At 42.6% G+C, this 21,168-nt stretch overlaps 1 protein-coding gene across 1 annotated transcript in view; it reads left to right on the forward strand.

Annotated features, from left to right (window-relative positions):
* Positions 1-5,244: 5,244 nt before the first annotated feature.
* LOC135538429 (glutamate receptor ionotropic, NMDA 2A-like) overlaps positions 5,245-21,168 on the forward strand; it is a gene marked incomplete at its 3' end in the record, with an annotated part of 52,860 nt that continues 36,936 nt past the window's right edge. The window contains exons 1-3 of the mRNA XM_064964326.1: positions 5,245-5,355; positions 15,829-15,995; positions 20,571-21,002. Coding sequence (XP_064820398.1) covers positions 5,245-5,355; positions 15,829-15,995; positions 20,571-21,002 — 710 coding nt within the window. The remainder of the gene's footprint in view (positions 5,356-15,828; positions 15,996-20,570; positions 21,003-21,168) is intronic.

Raw genomic sequence — 21,168 nt, forward strand, 5'->3', positions numbered from 1 at the left:
TCTCCCTCATCCCTCTCTCTCCCTCATCCCTCTCACTCCCTCACCACTCTCTCCCTCTCTCTCCCTCATCCCTCTCACTCCCTCATCCCTCTCACTCCCTCATCCCTCTCTCTCCCTCATCCCCTCTCTCCCTCATCCCTCTCTGTCCCTCATCCCTCTCAGGACATCCCTTGATCTCCCTCATCCCTCATCCCTACTTTCATCCCTCAGAAAGCTGCTGATAAGGCTCTCTCCCTCATCCCAGACTCCCTCATCCCTCTCTCTCCCTCATCCCTCTCTCTCCCTCATCCCTCTCTCTCCCTCATCCCTCTCTCTCTCTTTCTCCCTCATCCCTCTCTCTCCCTCATCCCTCTCACTCCCTCACCTCTCTCTCTCTCTCTCTCTCTCCCTCATCCCTCTCTCTCCCTCATCCCTCTCTCTCCCTCATCCCTCTCTCTCCCTCATCCCTCTCTCTCTCTTTCTCCCTCATCCCTCTCTCTCCCTCATCCCTCTCACTCCCTCACCCCTCTCTCTCTCTCTCTCCCTCATCCCTCTCTCTCCCTCATCCCTCTCACTCCCTCATCCCTCTCTCTCCCTCATCCCTCTCTCTCCCTCATCCCTCTCACTCCCTCATCCCTCTCTCTCCCTCATCCCTCTCACTCCCTCATCCCTCTCTCTCCCTCATCCCTCTCTCTCCCTCATCCCTCTCTCTCCCTCATCCCTCTCACTCCCTCACCCCCTCTCTCTCTCTCCCTCATCCTCTCACTCACCTCACCCCCTCTCTCCCTCATCCCCTCTCTCCCTCATCCCTCTCTCTCCTCATCCCTCTCTCTCCCTCATCCTCTCACTCCCTCATCCCCTCTCTCCCTCATCCCTCTCACTTCCCTCATCCCTCTGGCACTCCCTCATCCCTCTCTCTCCCTCATCCCTCTCTCCCTCATCCCTCTCTCTCCTCATCCCCCTCTCTCCCTCAGTAAGACTCCCTCATCCCTCCTCTCCCTCATCCTCTCTCTCCCTCATCCCTCTCACTCCCTAGACCCTCTCTCTCCCTCATCCCTCTCTCTCCCTCATCCCTCTCTCTCATCCCTCATCCCTCTCCACTCCCTCATCCCTCTCACTCCCTCATCCCTCTCTCTCCCTCATCCCTCTATGCCCTCATCCCTCTCTCTCCCCTCATCCCTCCACTCCCTCATCCCTCTCTCTCCCTCATCCCTCTCTCTCCCTCATCCCCTCTCTCCCTCATCCCCCTCTCTCCCTCATCCCTCTCTCTCCCTCATCCCCCTCTCTCCCTCATCCCTCTCTCTCCCTCATCCCTCTCTCCCTCATCCCCCTCTCTCCCTCATCCCCCTCTCTCCCTCATCCCTCTCTCTCTATGTGTGTCAGAGTGGCAGGACAGGATTGATCTGCAGAGCACGTCCTACTTTAATCAATCAGAAAGCTGCTGATAAGGCTGAGCCGAGAGAGAGAGAGAATGTAGGGTGAGGAGAGAGAGAGAGAGAGAGAGAGAGAGAGAGAGAGAGAGAGAGAGAGAGAGAGAGAGAGAGAGAATGTAGAGAGAGAGAGAGAGAGAGAGAGAGAGAGAGAGAGGAGAGAATGTAGAGAGAGAGAGAGAGAGAATGTAGAGTGAGGAGAGAGAGAGAGAGAGAGAGAGAGAGAGAAATGTAGAGAGAGAGAGAGAGAGAGAATGTAGAGAGAGAGAGAGAGAAGAGAATGTAGAGAGAGAGAAGAGAGAGAGAGAATGTAGGGTTTGGAGAGAGAGAGAGAGAGAGAGAGACAGAGACAGAAGAGAGACCAGAGAGAGAGAGAGAGAGAGATAATGTAGAGAGAGAGAGAGAGAGAGAATGTAGAGAGAGAGAGAGAGAGAATGTATTGAGAGAAGAGAGAGAGAATGTAGAGAGAGAGAGAATGTAGAGAAGAGAGAGAGAGAGAATGTAGAGAGAGACAAAAGAGAATGTATCTTTCCTCTGAGAGAGAGAGAGAGAGAGACAGAAGAGACAGAGACAGAGACAGAGAGACTCTGAGAAAGAGACAGAGACAGAGACAGAGACAGTAGAGAGAGAAGAGAGAGAGAAAGAGAATCCTTATCTACTCTGAGAGAGAGAGAGAGAGAGAGAGAGAGACAGCAAGAGAGAGAGAGACAGAGAGAGAGAGAGGAGAATGTAGTGAAGAAGAGAGAGAGAGAGAGAGAAGAGAGACAGAGACAGAGAGAGCTTAGAGAGAGAATTATCTTGGTCCTTGAGAGAGAGAGAGAGAGAGACAGAGAGAGAAGAGAGAGACAGTAGACAGAGAGAGACAGAGAGAGAGATCTAGAGAGAGAGAGAGACAGAGACAGAGAGAGAGAGAGAGAGAGAGAGAGAGAGAGAATGTAGGGTCCTTATCTTTCCTCTGAGAGAGAGAGAGAGAGATCTTTCCTCTGTATCTCAGTCCTTATAGAGCGAGAGAATGTAGGGTGAGAGAGAGAGAGAGAGAGAGAGACAGAGACAGACAGAGACCACTTAGAGAGAGAGAATTTGAGAAGAGAGAGTAGAGAGAGAGACCTTAGAGAGAGAGAGAGAGAGAGAGAGACAGAGAGAGACAGAGACAGAGAGAGAGATCCCTTGAGAGAGAATGTAGGGTGAGGGAGAGAGAGAGAGAGAAAGAGAGACAGAGACAGAGAGAGAGACCTTAGAGAGAGACAGAGAGAGACAGAGACAGAGACAGAGACAGAGATTCCTTATCTTTCCCTCTGTCCTTGTAGGGTATGAGAGAGAGATCTCTCCTCTGTCTCTCCCTAGACAGAGAGAGATCAGAGAGAGAGAGGACTGTAGAGATTAGAGAGACAGAGAGAGAGAGAGAGAGAGAGGAGTAGAGAGAGAGATCTTTGTCTGGGTGAGGAGAGAGAGAGAGAGAGAGAGAGAGAGAGAGAGAGAGAGAGAGAGAGTCCTTAGAGAGAGAGAGAGAGGTAATGATAATGCTGAGCTGAGAGCAGAGCAGAGAGAGAATGTAGGGTTCCTCTGTATCTTTCTGGTCCTTATCTTTCCTCTGTATCTCTCCTTATCTTTCCTCTGTATCTCTCTGGTCCTTATCTTTCCTCTGTATCTCTCCTTATCTTTCCTCTGTATCTCTCTTTCCTTATCTTTCCTCTGTATCTCTCCTTATCTTTCCTCTGTATCTCTCCTTATCTTTCCTCTGTATCTCTCCTTATCTTTCCTCTGTATTTCTCTGGTCCTTATCTTTCCTCTGTATCTCTCCTTATCTTTCCTCTGTATCTCTCCTTATCTTTCCTCTGTATCTCTCTGGTCCTTATCTTTCCTCTGTATCTCTCTGGTCCTTATCTTTCCTCTGTGTCTCTCCTTATCTTTCCTCTGTATCTCTCCTTATCTTTCCTCTGTATCTCTCTGGTCCTTATCTTTCCTCTGTATCTCTCTGGTCCTTATCTTTCCTCTGTATCTCTCCTTATCTTTCCTCTGTATCTCTCTGGTCCTTATCTTTCCTCTGTATCTCTCCTTATCTTTCCTCTGTATCTCTCTGGTCCTTATCTTTCCTCTGTATCTCTCCTTATCTTTCCTCTGTATCTCTCCTTATCTTTCCTCTGTATCTCTCCTTATCTTTCCTATGTATCTCTCCTTATCTTTCCTCTGTATCTCTCCTTATCTTTCCTCTGTATCTCTCCTTATCTTTCCTCTGTATCTCTCCTTATCTTTCCTCTGTATCTCTCCTTATCTTTCCTCTGTATCTCTCCTTATCTTTCCTCTGTATCTCTCCTTATCTTTCCTTTGTATCTCTCTGGTCCTTATCTTGAATGAGATTGCATGTTTGCCCCTAATATCTATGTGTGTGTGTGTGTGTGTGTGTGTGTGTGTGTGTGTGTGTGTGTGTGTGTGTGTGTGTGTGTGTGTGTGTGTGTGTGTGATGGAGTTGTCAGTCGTGTGTGAGTTCCTGCAGGGTTTACATGTGTCTGAGCCTATAGGAGCCCCAGGATAGGATTGTGTGTTAGCGTTGGCTGATCTTACTAGTCAACTGCACAACACACACACAGACCGACAGACAGCTAGCTAGCTAGCTCTCTCGGACATGCACAGGCCCCCGTTGTTCTCTGCTCAGCCCAGCTACTTTAATCTGGCTAAATTACCCTGGTCTGTGTGTATGTGTGTGTGTATAGGGTGAGGGAGAACAGGAGAGAGAGAAACATAGAAGGACAGAGAGGAGATAGAATAGCGAATCACTGTGCTGTGTTCATCACGCCTGGCAGCTGAATTCTACATCCCTCTTTCCTCGCTCTCTCTCCCTCTCTCTATTTCTCTCTCCTACCTCTCCCTCTCTCCTATCTCTCCCTCCTCTCCCTCCTCTCTCTCCCTCTATATTTCTCTCTTCTACCTCTCCCTCTCTCCTATCTCTCCCTCCTCTCTCTCTCTCTCTCTCCCTCCTCTCCCTATCTCCTATCTCTCTCTCCCTCATCTCCCTCCCTCTCTCCCTCCCTCTCTCTCTCTCCCTCCTCTCCCTCCTCTCTCTCTCTCCCTCCCTCTCTCTCTCTCTCCCTCCTCGCCCTATCTCCTATCTCTCTCTCTCCCTCCTCTCCCTATCTCTCTCCCTCCTCTCCCTCCTCTCTCTCTCCCTCATCTCCTTATCTCTCTCTCCCTCCTCTCCCCTCCTCTCCCTCCCTCTCTCCCTCCCTCCTCTCCCTCCTCTCTCTCCCTCCTCTCCTCTCCCTCTCTCTTCCTCCTCTCCCTATCTCTCTCTCCCTCCTCTCCCTCCTCTCTCTCTCTCCCTCCTCCTCCCTATCTCTCTCTCCCTCCTCTCCCTATCTCTCTCTCCCTCCCTCTCCCTCCTCTCTCTCTCCCTCCTCTCCCTCTCTCTCTCTCCCTCCTCTCCCTCCCTCCTCTCCCTCTCCCTCCTCCCTCCCTCTCTCTCTCTCCCTCCTCTCCCCCTGCCTAATGTAACAGCGTCAGTGCATCAGTGCAGAAGACAGTACATGTGCCAGTATTTCATTATAAATAGGACACATCGTGTTTCTCCTGTTGATCAGCTGTAACTTCATAGTAAGATGGAGGGAGGAAGTTGAGAAAGAGGAAGTTGAGGAAGAGGAAGAGAGAAGGATAGGAAGAAAAGAGGAGGAGGAGGAAGAGGAGACAGGAGGAACAGGAAGACAGGAGGGAGAGGAAGAGAGGATGAAGTGGAGGACAGGAGGAAGAGGAAGTGGAGGAAGAAGAAGAGAGGAGGAAAGGAAGAAAAGAGGAAGAGGAGGACAGGAGGAAGAGGAAGACAGGAGGAAGACACTAGGAAGACATGAGGAAGTGGAGGAAGAGGAGGTGGAGGAAGAGGAGGAAGTGGAGGAAGAGGAAGTGGAGGAAGAGGAGGAAGAGGAAGAGGAGGAAGTGGAGGAAGAGGGAGACAGGAGTAAGTGGAGGAAAAGGAAAACAGGAAGTAATATTTTCTGCTGGTATTATTTGAACTGAGTCTCTGTTTTCTAATCAACAGTTTTGATCAGAATCAGAAAATTTCCTCAAATCCTAAAAACATAGAAAACACCTCTCTGTTGCACACACACACACACACACACACACACACACACACACACACACACACACACACACACACACACTCTGTGCAGACCAGTCAAGGTCTTCCACACTGATCTCGACAAACTACTTCTGTATGGACTTCGCTTGCGTGCACGGGGGTGTTGTCATACTGAAGCAGGAAATGGCCTTCCCCTAAAACTAAAACTGTTGCCACTGAGTTGGAAGGAATCATCTAGAATGTCATTGTATGCTGTCGCGTTAAGATTTCCATTCATTGGAACTAAACCATGAAAAACAGCTCCAGACCATTATTCCTCCTCCACCAAACTTTACAGTTGGCTCTATGCATTGAAGCAGGTGGCGTTCTCCTGGCATTCTCCAAAACCCAGAACTGAAGGAGCCCGAACCATGAACAACAGCCCCAGACCCTTATTCCTCCTCCACCAAACTTTACAGTTGGCTCTATGCATTGAAGCAGGTGGCGTTCTCCTGGCATTCTCCAAAACCCAGAACTAAAGGAGCCCGAACCATGAACAACAGCCCCAGACCATTATTCCTCCTCCACCAAACTTTACAGTTGGCTCTATGCATTGAAGCAAGTGGCGTTCTCCTGGCATTCTCCAAAACCCAGAACTAAAGGAGCCCGAACCATGAACAACAGCCCCAGACCATTATTCCTCCTCCACCAAACTTTACAGTTGGCTCTATGCATTGAAGCAGGTGGCGTTCTCCTGGCATTCTCCAAAACCCAGAACTAAAAGAGCCCGAACCATGAACAACAGCCCCAGACCATTATTCCTCCTCCACCAAACTTTACAGTTGGCGCTATGCATTGGGGCAGGTAAATCAAATCAAACACTATGTGCGCTATGCATTGGGGCAGGTAAATCAAATCAAACACTATGTGCACTATGCATTGGGGCAGGTAAATCAAATCAAACACTATGTGCGCTATGCATTGGGTCAGGTAAATCAAATCAAACACTATCTGCGCTATGCATTGGGGCAGGTAAATCAAATCAAACACTATGTGCACTATGCATTGGGGCAGGTAAATCAAATCAAATCAAACACTATGTGCGCTATGCATTGGGGCAGGTAAATCAAATCAAATCAAACACTATGTGCGCTATGCATTGGGGCAGGTAAATCAAATCAAATCAAACACTATGTGCACTATGCATTGGGGCATGTAAATCAAATCAAATCAAACACTATGTGCACTATGCATTGGGGCAGGTAAATCAAATCAAATTAAACACTATGTGCACTATGCATTGGGACATGTAAATCAAATCAAATCAAACACTATGTGCGCTATGCATTGGGACAGGTAAATCAAATCAAACACTATGTGCACTATGCATTGGGGCAGGTAAATCAAATCAAACACTATGTGCACTATGCATTGGGACATGTAAATCAAATCAAATCAAACACTATGTGCACTATGCATTGGGGCAGGTAAATCAAATCAAATCAAACACTATGTGCGCTATGCATTGGGGCAGGTAAATCAAATCAAATCAAACACTATGTGCGCTATGCATTGGGGCAGGTAAATCAAATCAAATCAAACACTATGTGCACTATGCATTGGGACAGGTAAATCAAATCAAATCAAACACTATGTGCGCTATGCATTGGGTCAGGTAAATCAAATCAAACACTATGTGCACTATGCATTGGGACAGGTAAATCAAATCAAACACTATGTGCACTATGCATTGGGGCAGGTAAATCAAATCAAATCAAACACTATGTGCACTATGCATTGGGTCAGGTAAATCAAATCAAACACTATGTGCACTATGCATTGGGACAGGTAAATCAAATCAAACACTATGTGCACTATGCATTGGGTCAGGTAAATCAAATCAAATCAAACACTATGTGCACTATGCATTGGGACAGGTAAATCAAATCAAATCAAACACTATGTGCGCTATGCATTGGGTCAGGTAAATCAAATCAAACACTATGTGCACTATGCATTGGGACAGGTAAATCAAATCAAACACTATGTGCACTATGCATTGGGGCAGGTAAATCAAATCAAACACTATGTGCACTATGCATTGGGACAGGTAAATCAAATCAAACACTATGTGCACTATGCATTGGGGCAGGTAAATCAAATCAAACACTATGTGCACTATGCATTGGGACAGGTAAATCAAATCAAACACTATGTGCACTATGCATTGGGACATGTAAATCAAATCAAATCAAACACTATGTGCACTATGCATTGGGGCAGGTAAATCAAATCAAATCAAACACTATGTGCACTATGCATTGGGGCAGGTAAATCAAATCAAATTAAACACTATGTGCACTATGCATTGGGACATGTAAATCAAATCAAACACTATGTGCACTATGCATTGGGACAGGTAAATCAAATCAAATCAAACACTATGTGCACTATGCATTGGGACATGTAAATCAAATCAAACACTATGTGCACTATGCATTGGGGCAGGTAAATCAAATCAAATTAAACACTATGTGCACTATGCATTGGGACATGTAAATCAAATCAAATCAAACACTATTTGCACTATGCATTGGGGCAGGTAAATCAAATCAAATCAAACACTATGTGCGCTATGCATTGGGGCAGGTAAATCAAATCAAACACTATGTGCACTATGCATTGGGACATGTAAATCAAATCAAACACTATGTGCACTATGCATTGGGTCAGGTAAATCAAATCAAACACTATGTGCGCTATGCATTGGGTCAGGTAAATCAAATCAAATCAAACACTATGTGCACTATGCATTGGGGCAGGTAAATCAAATCAAATCAAACACTATGTGCGCTATGCATTGGGGCAGGTAAATCAAATCAAATCAAACACTATGTGCGCTATGCATTGGGGCAGGTAAATCAAATCAAACACTATGTGCACTATGCATTGGGGCAGGTAAATCAAATCAAATCAAACACTATGTGCGCTATGCATTGGGGCAGGTTCTCCTGGCATCCGCCAAACCCAGATTCGTCAGTCGGGGACTGCCAGATGGTGAAGTGTGTCATCCCTCCAGAGAACGCGTTTCCACTGCTCCAGAGTTCAATGGCGACGAGCTCCAGATGACGCTTGGCGTTGCTCATGTTGATCTTAGGCCTGTGTGCTGCTGCTCGGCCATGAAAACCCATTTCATGAAGCTCCCGACGAGCAGTTCTCGTGTTGACGTTGCTTCCAAGTTTGGAAATTTGACGAACTGACTTGTTGGAAAGTTGGCGATGATGAGACGTTGAATGTCACCTTGGTTTTTCAGTACTGCCAATGTTTGTCTATGGAGATTGCATGGCTGTGTGCTTGATTTATTGGCTTAAATAGAATCCACTAATTTGAAGGGGTGTCCACATACTTTAGGATATATATGTACCAGACATGTCAGAAACACGTGAAACTCTGCACAGACAGACAGACTGACAGGCAGACAGACAGACAGACACACAGACAGACAGATAGGCAGGCAGGCAGGCAGGCAGGCAGGCAGGCAGGCAGGCAGACAGACAGGCAGGCAGGCAGGCAGGCAGGCAGACAGACAGACAGACAGACAGGCAGACACAAACGTATCACCCCTGCTGTCTGTCTCCTCCACCCCCCCACATACTTCTTCCTGATCACAACGCCAACGACGTGTTTCACTGTGTGAAAATGACTGTCACCTTTTACTGCTGAGAGAGAACACTCACACACACAAACACACACACACACACACGCAGGTCAGATCAGGGCAGGTGTCAAAGGAAGAAATATAAAATATAGAGATTTTAAAACCCTGCAATGAGTTTCAAGCTTCCCACGTTATTGTGAATGTGAATGAAAAGTTAGTGTTTTAAAATCACAGTTTTTTATTTAATTACTTTTGACGATGTCTTCGAACTTTTTAAATGTAAACATTTTTTTCTCCGACAAAATGGTAGAAAATGTGCCGTCTTTACATCAAGACTGTACACTGGTATTTGCATTTGTATTTGTAGATAATAAAGATGAGGGTTTTAAAAGCGGTGGACTTGCCCTTTAAACACGTTTTAACAAGTGGCTGAGGATATCTCCCAAATGTTCCCTATTCCCTATTGAGTACACTACTTTATACTACAGCCCTATTCCCTATATAGTACACTACTTTATACTACAGCCCTATTCCCTATATAGTACACTACTTTATACTACAGCCCTATTCCCTAATTAGTACATTACTTTATACTACAGCCCTATTCCCTATATAGTACACTACTTTATACTACAGCCCTATTCCCTATATAGTACACTACTTTATACTACAGCCCTATATAGGACACTACTTTATACTACAGCCCTATTCCCTATATAGTACACTACTTTATACTACAGCCCTATATAGTGTACTACTTTATACTACAGCCCTATTCCCTATCGAGTACACTACTTTATACTACAGCCCTATTCCCTATATAGTACACTACTTTATACTACAGCCCTATATAGGACACTACTTTATACTACAGCCCTATTCCCTATATAGTACACTACTTTATACTACAGCCCTATTCCCTATATAGTGCACTACTTTATACTACAGCCCTATATAGTGCACTACTTTATACTACAGCCCTATTCCCTATATAGTACACTACTTTATACTACAGCCCTATTCCCTATATAGTACACTACTTTATACTACAGCCCTATTCCCTATATAGTGCACTACTTTATACTACAGCCATATATAGTACACTACTCTATACTACAGCCCTATTCCCTATATAGTGCACTACTTTATACTACAGCCCTATTCCCTATATAGTGCACTACTTTATACTACAGCCCTATTCCCTATATAGTGCACTACTTTATACTTCAGCCCTATTCCCTATATAGTGCACTACTTTATACTACAGCCCTATTCCCTATATAGTGCACTACTTTATACTTCAGCCCTATTCCCTATATAGTGCACTACTTTATACTACAGCCCTATTCCCTATATAGTGCACTACTTTATACTACAGCCCTATTCCCTATATAGTACACTACTTTATACTACAGCCCTATTCCCTATTTAGTAGTGCACTACTTTATACTACAGCCCTATTCCCTATATAGTGCACTACTTTATACTACAGCCCTATTCCCTATATAGTGTACTACTTTATACTACAGCCCTATTCCCTATATAGTACACTACTTTATACTACAGCCCTATTCCCTATATAGTGCACTACTTTATACTACAGCCCTATTCCCTAATTAGTACAATACTTTATACTACAGCCCTATTCCCTATATAGTGCACTACTTTATACTACAGCCCTATTCCCTATATAGTGCACTACTTTATACTACAGCCCTATTCCCTATATAGTGCACTACTTTATACTACAGCCCTATTCCCTATATAGTGCACTACTTTATACTACAGCCCTATTCCCTATATCCCTATATAGTGCACTACTTTATACTACAGCCCTATTCCCTATATAGTACACTACTTTATACTACAGCCCTATTCCCTATATAGTACACTACTTTATACTACAGCCCTATTCCCTATATAGTACACTACTTTATACTACAGCCCTATTCCCTATATAGTGCACTACTTTATACTACAGCCCTATTCCCTATATAGTGTACTACTTTATACTACAGCCCTATTCCCTATATAGTACACTACTTTATACTACAACACCTGTGGGGCATTCTTCTTACCAAACCACCTGACCTTTGTTTTGGAGGTGTTCAAAACAAGATTAAGAACAGAGAAAGCTTGTTGGACATTAAGAAAGCTCTGTTGTAGAGCATTTAACACAAAATCCAAGGAGGGGCCAGCTGAGTATAACACTATCATCTGCATATAAATGGATGAGAGAGCTTCCTACTGCCTGAGCTATGCTGTTGATATAAATTGAGAAGAGCGTGGGGCCCAAGATCGAGCCTTGGGGTACTCCCTTGGTGACAGGCAGTGGCTGAGACAGTAGATGTTCTGACTTTATAAACTGCACTCTTTAAGAGAGGTAGTTAGCAAACCAGGCCAAAGACCCCTCAGAGACACCAATGCTCCTTAACCAGCCCACAAGAATTAAATGGTCTACCGTGTCAAAAGATTTGGACAAGTCAAAAATAGCAGCACAATATTGCTTTAAGGTTCAGTGAAACTTCCATGACCTGAGCGGAAACCAGATTGCCCGAGAGAATACTATAGACAACAAGAAAGACTGGCAGTTGACTATTGACAGGTTTTTTCCCAAGACTTTTGGTAAACAAGGCAAAATAGAAATAGACCTATAACAGTTAGGATCAGCTTTATCTCCCCCTTTAAATAAAGGACGAACCGTGGCTGCCTTCCAACCAATGGGAACCTCCCCAGAGAGGAGAGACATGATAAAAGTATTATTTGCGACGATGGGAGCAGAAACCTTAAAGAAGAAAGGGTCTAAACCATCTGACAAGTTTCAGGAGCTCCTTTAACACCTCGGACTCAGTGACCGCCTGCAGGGAGAAAAAGAGGGAGGAGCCTAGGGGCTAGTCACATGAGAAGGGAGATGAGGAAGTGTTTGACTGGCAAGGAGGCGTGGCTGAGTCAAATAGGAATCCTGACTTAATGAAGTGGTGATTAAAGAGCTCAGCCATGGGCTCCTTGTCAGTAACAACTGGGGCGGCAGTGTAGCCTAGTGGTTAGAGCGTTGGACTAGTAACCGGAAGGTTGCGAGTTCAAACCCCCGAGCTGACAAGGTACAAATCTGTCGTTCTGCCCCTGAACAGGCAGTTAACCCACTGTTCCTAGGCCGTCATTGAAAATAAGAATTTGTTCTTAACTGACTTGCCTGGTTAAATAAAGGTTAAAAAAAAACTACATCATCAACATTAAGGGACATGTGCTCCTTGTCAGTAACAACCACATCATCAACATTAAGGGACATGTGCTCCTTGTCAGTAACAACCACATCATCAACATTAAGGGACATGGGCTTCTTGTCAGTAACAACCACATCATCAACATTAAGGGACATGTGCTCCTTGTCAGTAACAACCACATCATCAACTTTAAGGGACATGGGCTCCTTGTCAGTAACAACCACATCATCAACATTAAGGGACATGGGCTCCTTGTCAGTAACAACCACATCACAACATTAAGGGACGTGCTCCTTGTCAGTAACAACCACATCATCAACTTTAAGGGACATGTGCTCCTTGTCAGTAACAACCACATCATCAACTTTAAGGGACATGGGCTCCTTGTCAGTAACAACCACATCATCAACATTAAGGGACATGGGCTCCTTGTCAGTAACAACCACATCATCAACATTAAGGGACATGTGCTCCTTGTCAGTAACAACCACATCATCAACTTTAAGGGACATGTGCTCCTTGTCAGTAACAACCACATCATCAACTTTAAGGGACATGGGCTCCTTGTCAGTAACAACCACATCATCAACATTAAGGGACATGGGCTCCTTGTCAGTAACAACCACATCATCAACATTAAGGGACATGTGCTCCTTGTCAGTAACAACCACATCATCAACATTAAGGGACATGTGCTCCTTGTCAGTAACAACCACATCATCAACTTTAAGGGACATGGGCTCCTTGTCAGTAACAACCACATCATCAACATTAAGGGACATGTGCTCCTTGTCAGTAACAACCACATCATCAACTTTAAGGGACATGGGCTCCTTGTCAGTAACAACCACATCATCAACATTAAGGGACATGGGCTCCTTGTCAGTAACAACCACATCATCAACTTTAAGGGACTTGTGCAACTGTGAGGAGGAGGGTTTATCCAGGTCTTTAACCATTTTCCAGATCTTCTTGGGGTTCGACCCACAGAGAGGGAACTGCTCCTTAAAGTAACTAACTTTGGCCTTCCGGATAGCCTGAGTGCACTTATTTCTCATTTGCCTGAACGAGAGCCAGTCGGCCTGAGAGTGCGTGTGCCGAGCCTTTCGCCAAATGCAATTCTTGAGGTGGAGTAACTGTGGATCACGGTCGAACCAGGGGCTGAACCTGTTTTAAATTCTGATGTACCCTGGTCTAATTGACCATCTACTAGTTGTTTAAAACCTCATCCATGTACCCTGGTCTAATTGACCATCTACTAGTTGTTAAAAACCTCATCCATGTACCCTGGTCTAATTGACCATCTACTAGTTGTTTAAAACCTCATCCATGTTCCCTGGTCTAATTGACCATCTCCTAGTTGTTTTAAACCTCATCCATGTACCCTGGTCTAATTGACCATCTACTAGTTGTTTAAAACCTCATCCATGTACCCTTGTCTAATTGACCATCTACTAGTTGTTTAAAACCTCATCCATGTACCCTTGTCTAATTGACCATCTACTAGTTGTTTTAAACCTCATCCATGTACCCTGGTCTAATTGACCATCTACTAGTTGTTTAAAACCTCATCCATGTACCCTGGTCTAATTGACCATCTACTAGTTGTTTAAAACCTCATCCATGTACCCTGGTCTAATTGACCATCTACTAGTTGTTTAAAACCTCATCCATGTTCCCTGGTCTAATTGACCATCTCCTAGTTGTTTTAAACCTCATCCATGTACCCTGGTCTAATTGACCATCTACTAGTTGTTTAAAACCTCATCCATGTACCCTTGTCTAATTGACCATCTACTAGTTGTTTTAAACCTCATCCATGTACCCTGGTTTAATTGACCATCTACTAGTTGTTTAAAACCTCATCCATGTACCCTGGTCTAATTGACCATCTACTAGTTGTTTTAAACCTCATCCATGTACCCTGGTCTAATTGACCATCTACTAGTTGTTTTAAACCTCATCCATGTACCCTGGTCTAATTGACCATCTACTAGTTGTTTTAAACCTCATCCATGTACCCTGGTCTAATTGACCATCTACTAGTTGTTTTAAACCTCATCCATGTACCCTGGTCTAATTGACCATCTACTAGTTGTTTTAAACCTCATCCATGTACCCTGGTCTAATTGACCATCTACTAGTTGTTTAAAACCTCATCCATATACCCTGGTCTAATTGACCATCTACTAGTTGTTTTAAACCTCATCCATGTACCCTGTTCTAACTGACCATCTACTAGTTGTTTAAAACCTCATCCATGTACCCTGGTCTAATTGACCATCTACTAGTTGTTTAAAACCTCATCCATGTACCCTGGTCTAATTGACCATCTACTAGTTGTTTTAAACCTCATCCATGTACCCTGGTCTAATTGACCATCTACTAGTTGTTTTAAACCTCATCCATGTACCCTGGTCTAATTGACCATCTACTAGTTGTTTAAAACCTCATCCATGTACCCTGGTCTAATTGACCATCTACTAGTTGTTTTAAACCTCATCCATGTACCCTGGTCTAATTGACCATCTACTAGTTGTTTAAAACCTCATCCATGTACCCTGGTCTAATTGACCATCTACTAGTTGTTTTAAACCTCATCCATGTACCCTGGTCTAATTGACCATCTACTAGTTGTTTAAAACCTCATCCATGTACCCTGGTCTAATTGACCATCTACTAGTTGTTTAAAACCTCATCCATGTACCCTGGTCTAATTGACCATCTACTAGTTGTTTATATTTTAAACCTCATCCATGTACCCTGGTCTAATTGACCATCTACTAGTTGTTTTAAACCTCATCCATGTACCCTGGTCTAATTGACCATCTACTAGTTGTTTTAAACCTCATCCATATACCCTGGTCTAATTGACCATCTACTAGTTGTTTTAAACCTCATCCATGTACCCTGGTCTAATTGACCATCTACTAGTTGTTTTAAACCTCATCCATGTACCCTGGTCTAACTGACCGTCTTCCAGTTGTATATCTGTGTAACTGTAGCTGTTTCCTGGTAGTGGTCCAGGTTACTCAGGAGACACGATTCATTGTGAACTGTTTATTCTGGTAGTGGTCCAGGTTACTCGGTAGGTTAGACATGATTTATTTCCATATTTCTGTTGGATATCGGGAAGCAATAGTCACACTCCCTCTCTCTCTCTCTCTCTCTCTCTCTCTCTCTCTCTCTCTCTCTCTCTCTCTTCTCTCTCTCTCTTCTCTCTCTTCTCTCTCTCTCTCTCTCTCTTCTCTCTCTCTCTCTCTCTTCTCTCTCTCTTCTCTCTCTCTTCTCTCTCTTCTCTCTTCTCTCTCTCTATCAGGATGATATATAACTATCCTTCTCTCTTCTCGATCTCTCCTCTCTCCTCTCTCTCTCTTCTCTCTCTTCTCTCTCTTCTCTCTCTCTATCAGGATGATATATAACTCTCTCTCTTCTCTCTCAGGATGATATATAACTCTCTCTCTCTTCTCTCTCTTCTCTCTCCATCAGGACGACAAGTCAACGTTTTTCCAGTTTGGAGCTTCCATCCAGCAGGAGGCGCTGTTGATGTTGAGCATCATGGAGGAGTACGACTGGCACATCTTTTCCATAGTCACCTCCAAGTTCCCCGGATACCAGGAGTTCATCAACGTCCTCAAGAGCACCGTGGACAACAGGTACGCATTAGCATGTAGCATTATATATAATACACATTAGCATGTAGCATTATATATCATACACATTAGCATGTAGCAATATATATCATACACATTAGCATGTAGCATTATATATAATACACATTAGCATGTAGCAGTATATATAATACACGTTAGCATGTAGCATTATATATAATACACATTAGCATGTAGCATTATATATAATACACATTAGTATGTAGCATTATATATAATACACATTAGCATGTAGGAATATATATAATACATGTTAGCATGTAGTATTATATATAATACACATTAGCATGTAGCATTATATATAATACACATTAGCATGTAGCAATATATATAATACAGGTTAGCATGTAGCATTATATATAAAACACATTAGCATGTTGCATTATATATAATATACATTAGCACGTAGCATTATATATAATATACATTAACAAATACTGTAGGAATATATATTATATACATTAACATATACTGTATATATATAAAACACATTAACATATATGGTAGGATTATATATAATATACATGTGGATAAGAGCGTCTGCTAAATGACTTAAATGTAAATGTAATGTAATGTAAACATGGACATATGTCATTAAATATAATATATATTAAAATATACTGTAGGAATATATATTAAATACGTTAACATATGTCATTATATATAATATACATCAACTTATGTCGTTATATATAATATACATCAACTTATGTCGTTATATATAATACACATGAACATATGTCAATTTATATAATATTCATTGACATATAATGTAGGATTAAATATAATATACATTAATCTATGTCATTATATATAATATACATTAATGTTAGAATAATAGTAAGAGAGAATGATTTATTTAAACTTTTATTTCTTTCATCACATTCCCAGTGGGTCAGAAGTTTACATACACTCAATTAGTATTTGGCAGCATTGCCTTTAAATTGTTTAACTTGGGTCAAATGTTTCGGGTAGCCCTCCACACGCTTCTCACAATAAGTTGGGTGAATTTTTGCCCATTCCTCCTAACAAAGCTGGTGTAACTGAGTCAGGTTTGTAGGCCTCCTTGCTCGCACACGCTTTTTCAGTTCTGCCCACAGTCTATAGGATTGAGGTCAGGGTTTTGTGATGGCCACTCCAATACAATGACTTTGTTGTCCTTAAAACATTTTGCCACAACTTTAGAAGTATGCTTGGGGTCATTGTCCATTTGGAAGACCCATTTGTTGTAATGGGTGCGTGTCGTTTAATAAGTGCTCATAAAACTCCATAACCAAAATAAATAAAATAATAAATAAATAAAATAATAAATAAATAAAATAATAAATAAAATAATTAATAAAATAAACTAATAAATAAATAAAATAATAAACGTGGGGAACAAAATCCGTCGCACACCGACACATGACTTGCACATAACCTACAATCAAACAACCTCCGACAAGGACATGAGGGGAAACAGAGGGTTAAATTCACAACATGTAATACATGGGATTGGAACCAGGTGTGAAGGAAGACAAGACAAAACAAATGGAAAATGAGAAAAATGGATCAGTGATGGCTAGAAGATCGGTGACGTCGACCGCCGAACCAGGAGTGAGGGACCGACTTCAGCGAAAGTCGTGACATTTGCGACCAAGCTTTAACTTCCTGACTGATGTCTGGAGATGTTGCTTCAAAACATCCACATTTTTCTCCTTCCTCATGATGCCATCTATTTTGTGAAGTGCACTAGTCCCTCCTTCAGCAAAGCACCCCCACAACATGATGCTGCCACCCCCGTGCTTCACGGTTGGGATGTGTTCTTCCGCTTGCAAGCCTCCCTCTTCTCCCCCTTTTTCCTCCAAACATAACAATGTGTAACGGCGTTCTTCTTTTGTTGAAGGAGAGTCGGATCGAAATGCAGCGTGTAAGTTACTCATGTTTATTAGGAAGACAAACGAACGAACTATACACAAATAACTAATAAATACAAAAACAACAAACAGAACGTGAAACCTATTACAGCCTGACTGGTGAAACTAACACAGAGACAGGAACAATCACCCACGAAATACAAAGGGAAAACCAGGTTACCTAAATACGGTTCCCAATCAGCGACAACGAGAATCACCTGACTCTGATTGAGAACCGCCTCAGGCAGCCAACCTATTTAACACGTGACACACCCCCTAATCAACTGACAATCCCAAACACTACATTTTTCCCCAATCACGAAAATACAATACAATAAACCCATGTCACACCCTGATCTAACCAAACATATGCGAAAACACAAAATACGGTTGGGAATGACCAAGGCGCCTCCCCCTTCTCCCCCTTTTTCCTCCAAACACAATGGTCATTATGGCCAAACAGTTCTATTTTGTTTCATAAGACCAGAGGACATTTCTACAAAAAGTATGATCTTTGTTCCCATGTGCAATTGCAAACCATAGTCAGGGTTTTTAGGCAGTTTTGGAGCAGTGGCTTTTTCCAAAGTACGTTCATCTCAAGGAGACAGAACGCGTCTCCTTCCTGACCGCTATGAAGGCTGCGTGGTCCCATGGTGTTTATACTTGCGTGTTTGTACAGATGAACGTGGTACCTTCAGGTGTTTGAAAATTGCTCCCAAGGATGAACCAGACTTGTGGAGGTCTACAATGTTTTTGTGGTTTTGGCTGATTTCTTTTGATTTTCCAATGATGTCAAGCAAAGAGGCACTGGGTTTGAAGGTCGGTCTTGAAAAGATCCTTAGGTACACTTCCAATTGACTCAAATGGTGTCAATTAGCCTATCAGAAGCATCTAAAGCCATGACATAATTTTCTGGAATATTCCAAGCTGTTTAAAGGCACAGTCAACTTAGTGTATGTAAACATCTGACCCACTGGAATTGTGATACAGTGAATTATAAGTGAAATAATCTGTCTGTAAACAATTGTTGTAAAAATGACTTGTTTCATGCAACAAAGTAGATGTCCTAACTGACTTGCCAGAACTATAGTTTGTTAACAAGACATTTGTGTAGTGGTTGAAAAACATGTTTTAATGACTCCAACCTAAATGTATTCCAACTTCCTATTTCAACTCTACATTAACATATACTGTAGGATTATATATAATATACATTAATGTATATGATTATATACAGTATAATATACATTAACATATATGATTATATATAATAGACCTTTATTAACATATATGATTATATACAGTATACATTAACATATAGGATTATATATAATATACCTTTATTAACATATATGATTATATACAGTATACATTAACATATAGGATTATATATAATATACCTTTATTAACATATATGATTATATACAGTATACATTAGCATATAGGATTATATACAGCAGTATATATACATTAACATATTGGATCATATACAGTATAATATATATATTAACATATAGGATTATATACAGCAGTATATATACATTAACATATAGGATTATATACAGCAGTATATATACATTAACATATAGGATTATATACAGCAGTATATATACATTAACATATTGGATCATATACAGTATAATATATATATATATATATATTAACATATAGTATTATATGCATTATAATATATACATTAACATATATTATTATATATAATATACATTAACATATAGGATTATATACAGCAGTATATATACATTAACATATTGGATTATATATAATATACATTAACATATAGGATTATATATATATACATTAACATATATGATTATATATAATATACACATTAACATATAGGATTATATATAATATACATTAACAGGTGTCAATCATAACGTTAGATGGGGTTTTAACATATGATATATATAATATACATTAACATATGGGATTCCAACTATCTCCATCTCTCTCCATCTCTCTCATCTCTCTCATCTCTCTCCATCTTTCTCCATCTCTCTCCAACTCTCTCCATCTCTCTCCATCTCTCTCCAACTCTCTCCAACTCTCTCATTTCTCTCCATCTCTCTCCATCTCTCTCCATCTTTCTCCATCTCTCTCCATCTCTCTCCATCTCTCTCCATCTTTCTCCATCTCTCTCCAACTCTCTCCATCTTTCTCCATCTCTCTCCATCTTTCTCCATCTCTCTCCAACTCTCTCATCTCTCTCCATCTCTCTCCATCACTCTCTCATCTCTCTCCATCTCTCTCCAACTCTCCACATCTCTCTCCGTCTCTTTCATCTCACAATCTCTCTCCATCTCTCTCCATCTCTCTCCAACTCTCTCATCTCTCTCCATCTCTCTCCATCTTTCTCCATCTCTCTCCAACTCTCTCCATCTCTCTCCATCTCTCTCCAACTCGTTCATCTCTCCCCATCTCTCTCCATCTCTCTCCAACTCTCCCATCTCTCCCCATCTCTCTCCAACTCTCCACATCTCTCTCCGTCTCTTTCATCTCACAATCTCTCTCCATCTCTCTCCATCTCTCTCCGTCTCTCTCCATCTCTCTCTCCATCTCATCTCTCCGTCTCATCTCTCCATCTCTCTCCATCTCATCTCTCCATCTCTCTCCATCTCATCTCTCCATCTCTCTCCACCTGTAGTTTTGTAGGCTGGGACCTGCAGCACATCATAACATTAGATGCTGTGGAGGAGGACAGTAAGAGTCAAATCATGTTGAAGAAGGTCCAATCCCCGGTGGTTGTGTTGTACTGCTCTAAAGACGAGGGAGTGTTTATCCTGGAGGAGGCTCGCTCCCTGGGCCTCACCGGGTTCGGATACATCTGGATCGTCTCCAGCCTGACCTCCGGCACCACCGAGACGGTACCTGCGGAGTTCCCCTCGGGCATGGTGTCCGTCTCCTCTGAGGACTGGGACTACCCTCTGGAGGCGCGGGTGAGGGACGGGCTGGGCATCATCACGTCCGCTGCCTCCGCCATGCTGGAGGAGTACGGAGAAATACCTGAAGCTCGGACCTCCTGCTACGGAACACAGCCAGAGAAGACTTCCAAGGTTCCTCCTCTCGCCCTGCACAAGTAAGACATGGAGACGGAGTGTGTGTGTGTGTGTGTGTGTGTGTGTGTGTGTGTGTGTGTGTGTGTGTGTGTGTGTGTGTGTGTGTGTGTGTGTGTGTGAGTGTGAGTGAGTGAGTTAGTGAGTGTGTGTGTGCGTGTGAATTGCTGTTACCTGCTTTCTCATGGT

This window comes from Oncorhynchus masou, unplaced genomic scaffold (assembly GCF_036934945.1).
Source record: "Oncorhynchus masou masou isolate Uvic2021 unplaced genomic scaffold, UVic_Omas_1.1 unplaced_scaffold_964, whole genome shotgun sequence".
Taxonomy (NCBI): Eukaryota; Metazoa; Chordata; class Actinopteri; order Salmoniformes; family Salmonidae; genus Oncorhynchus; species Oncorhynchus masou.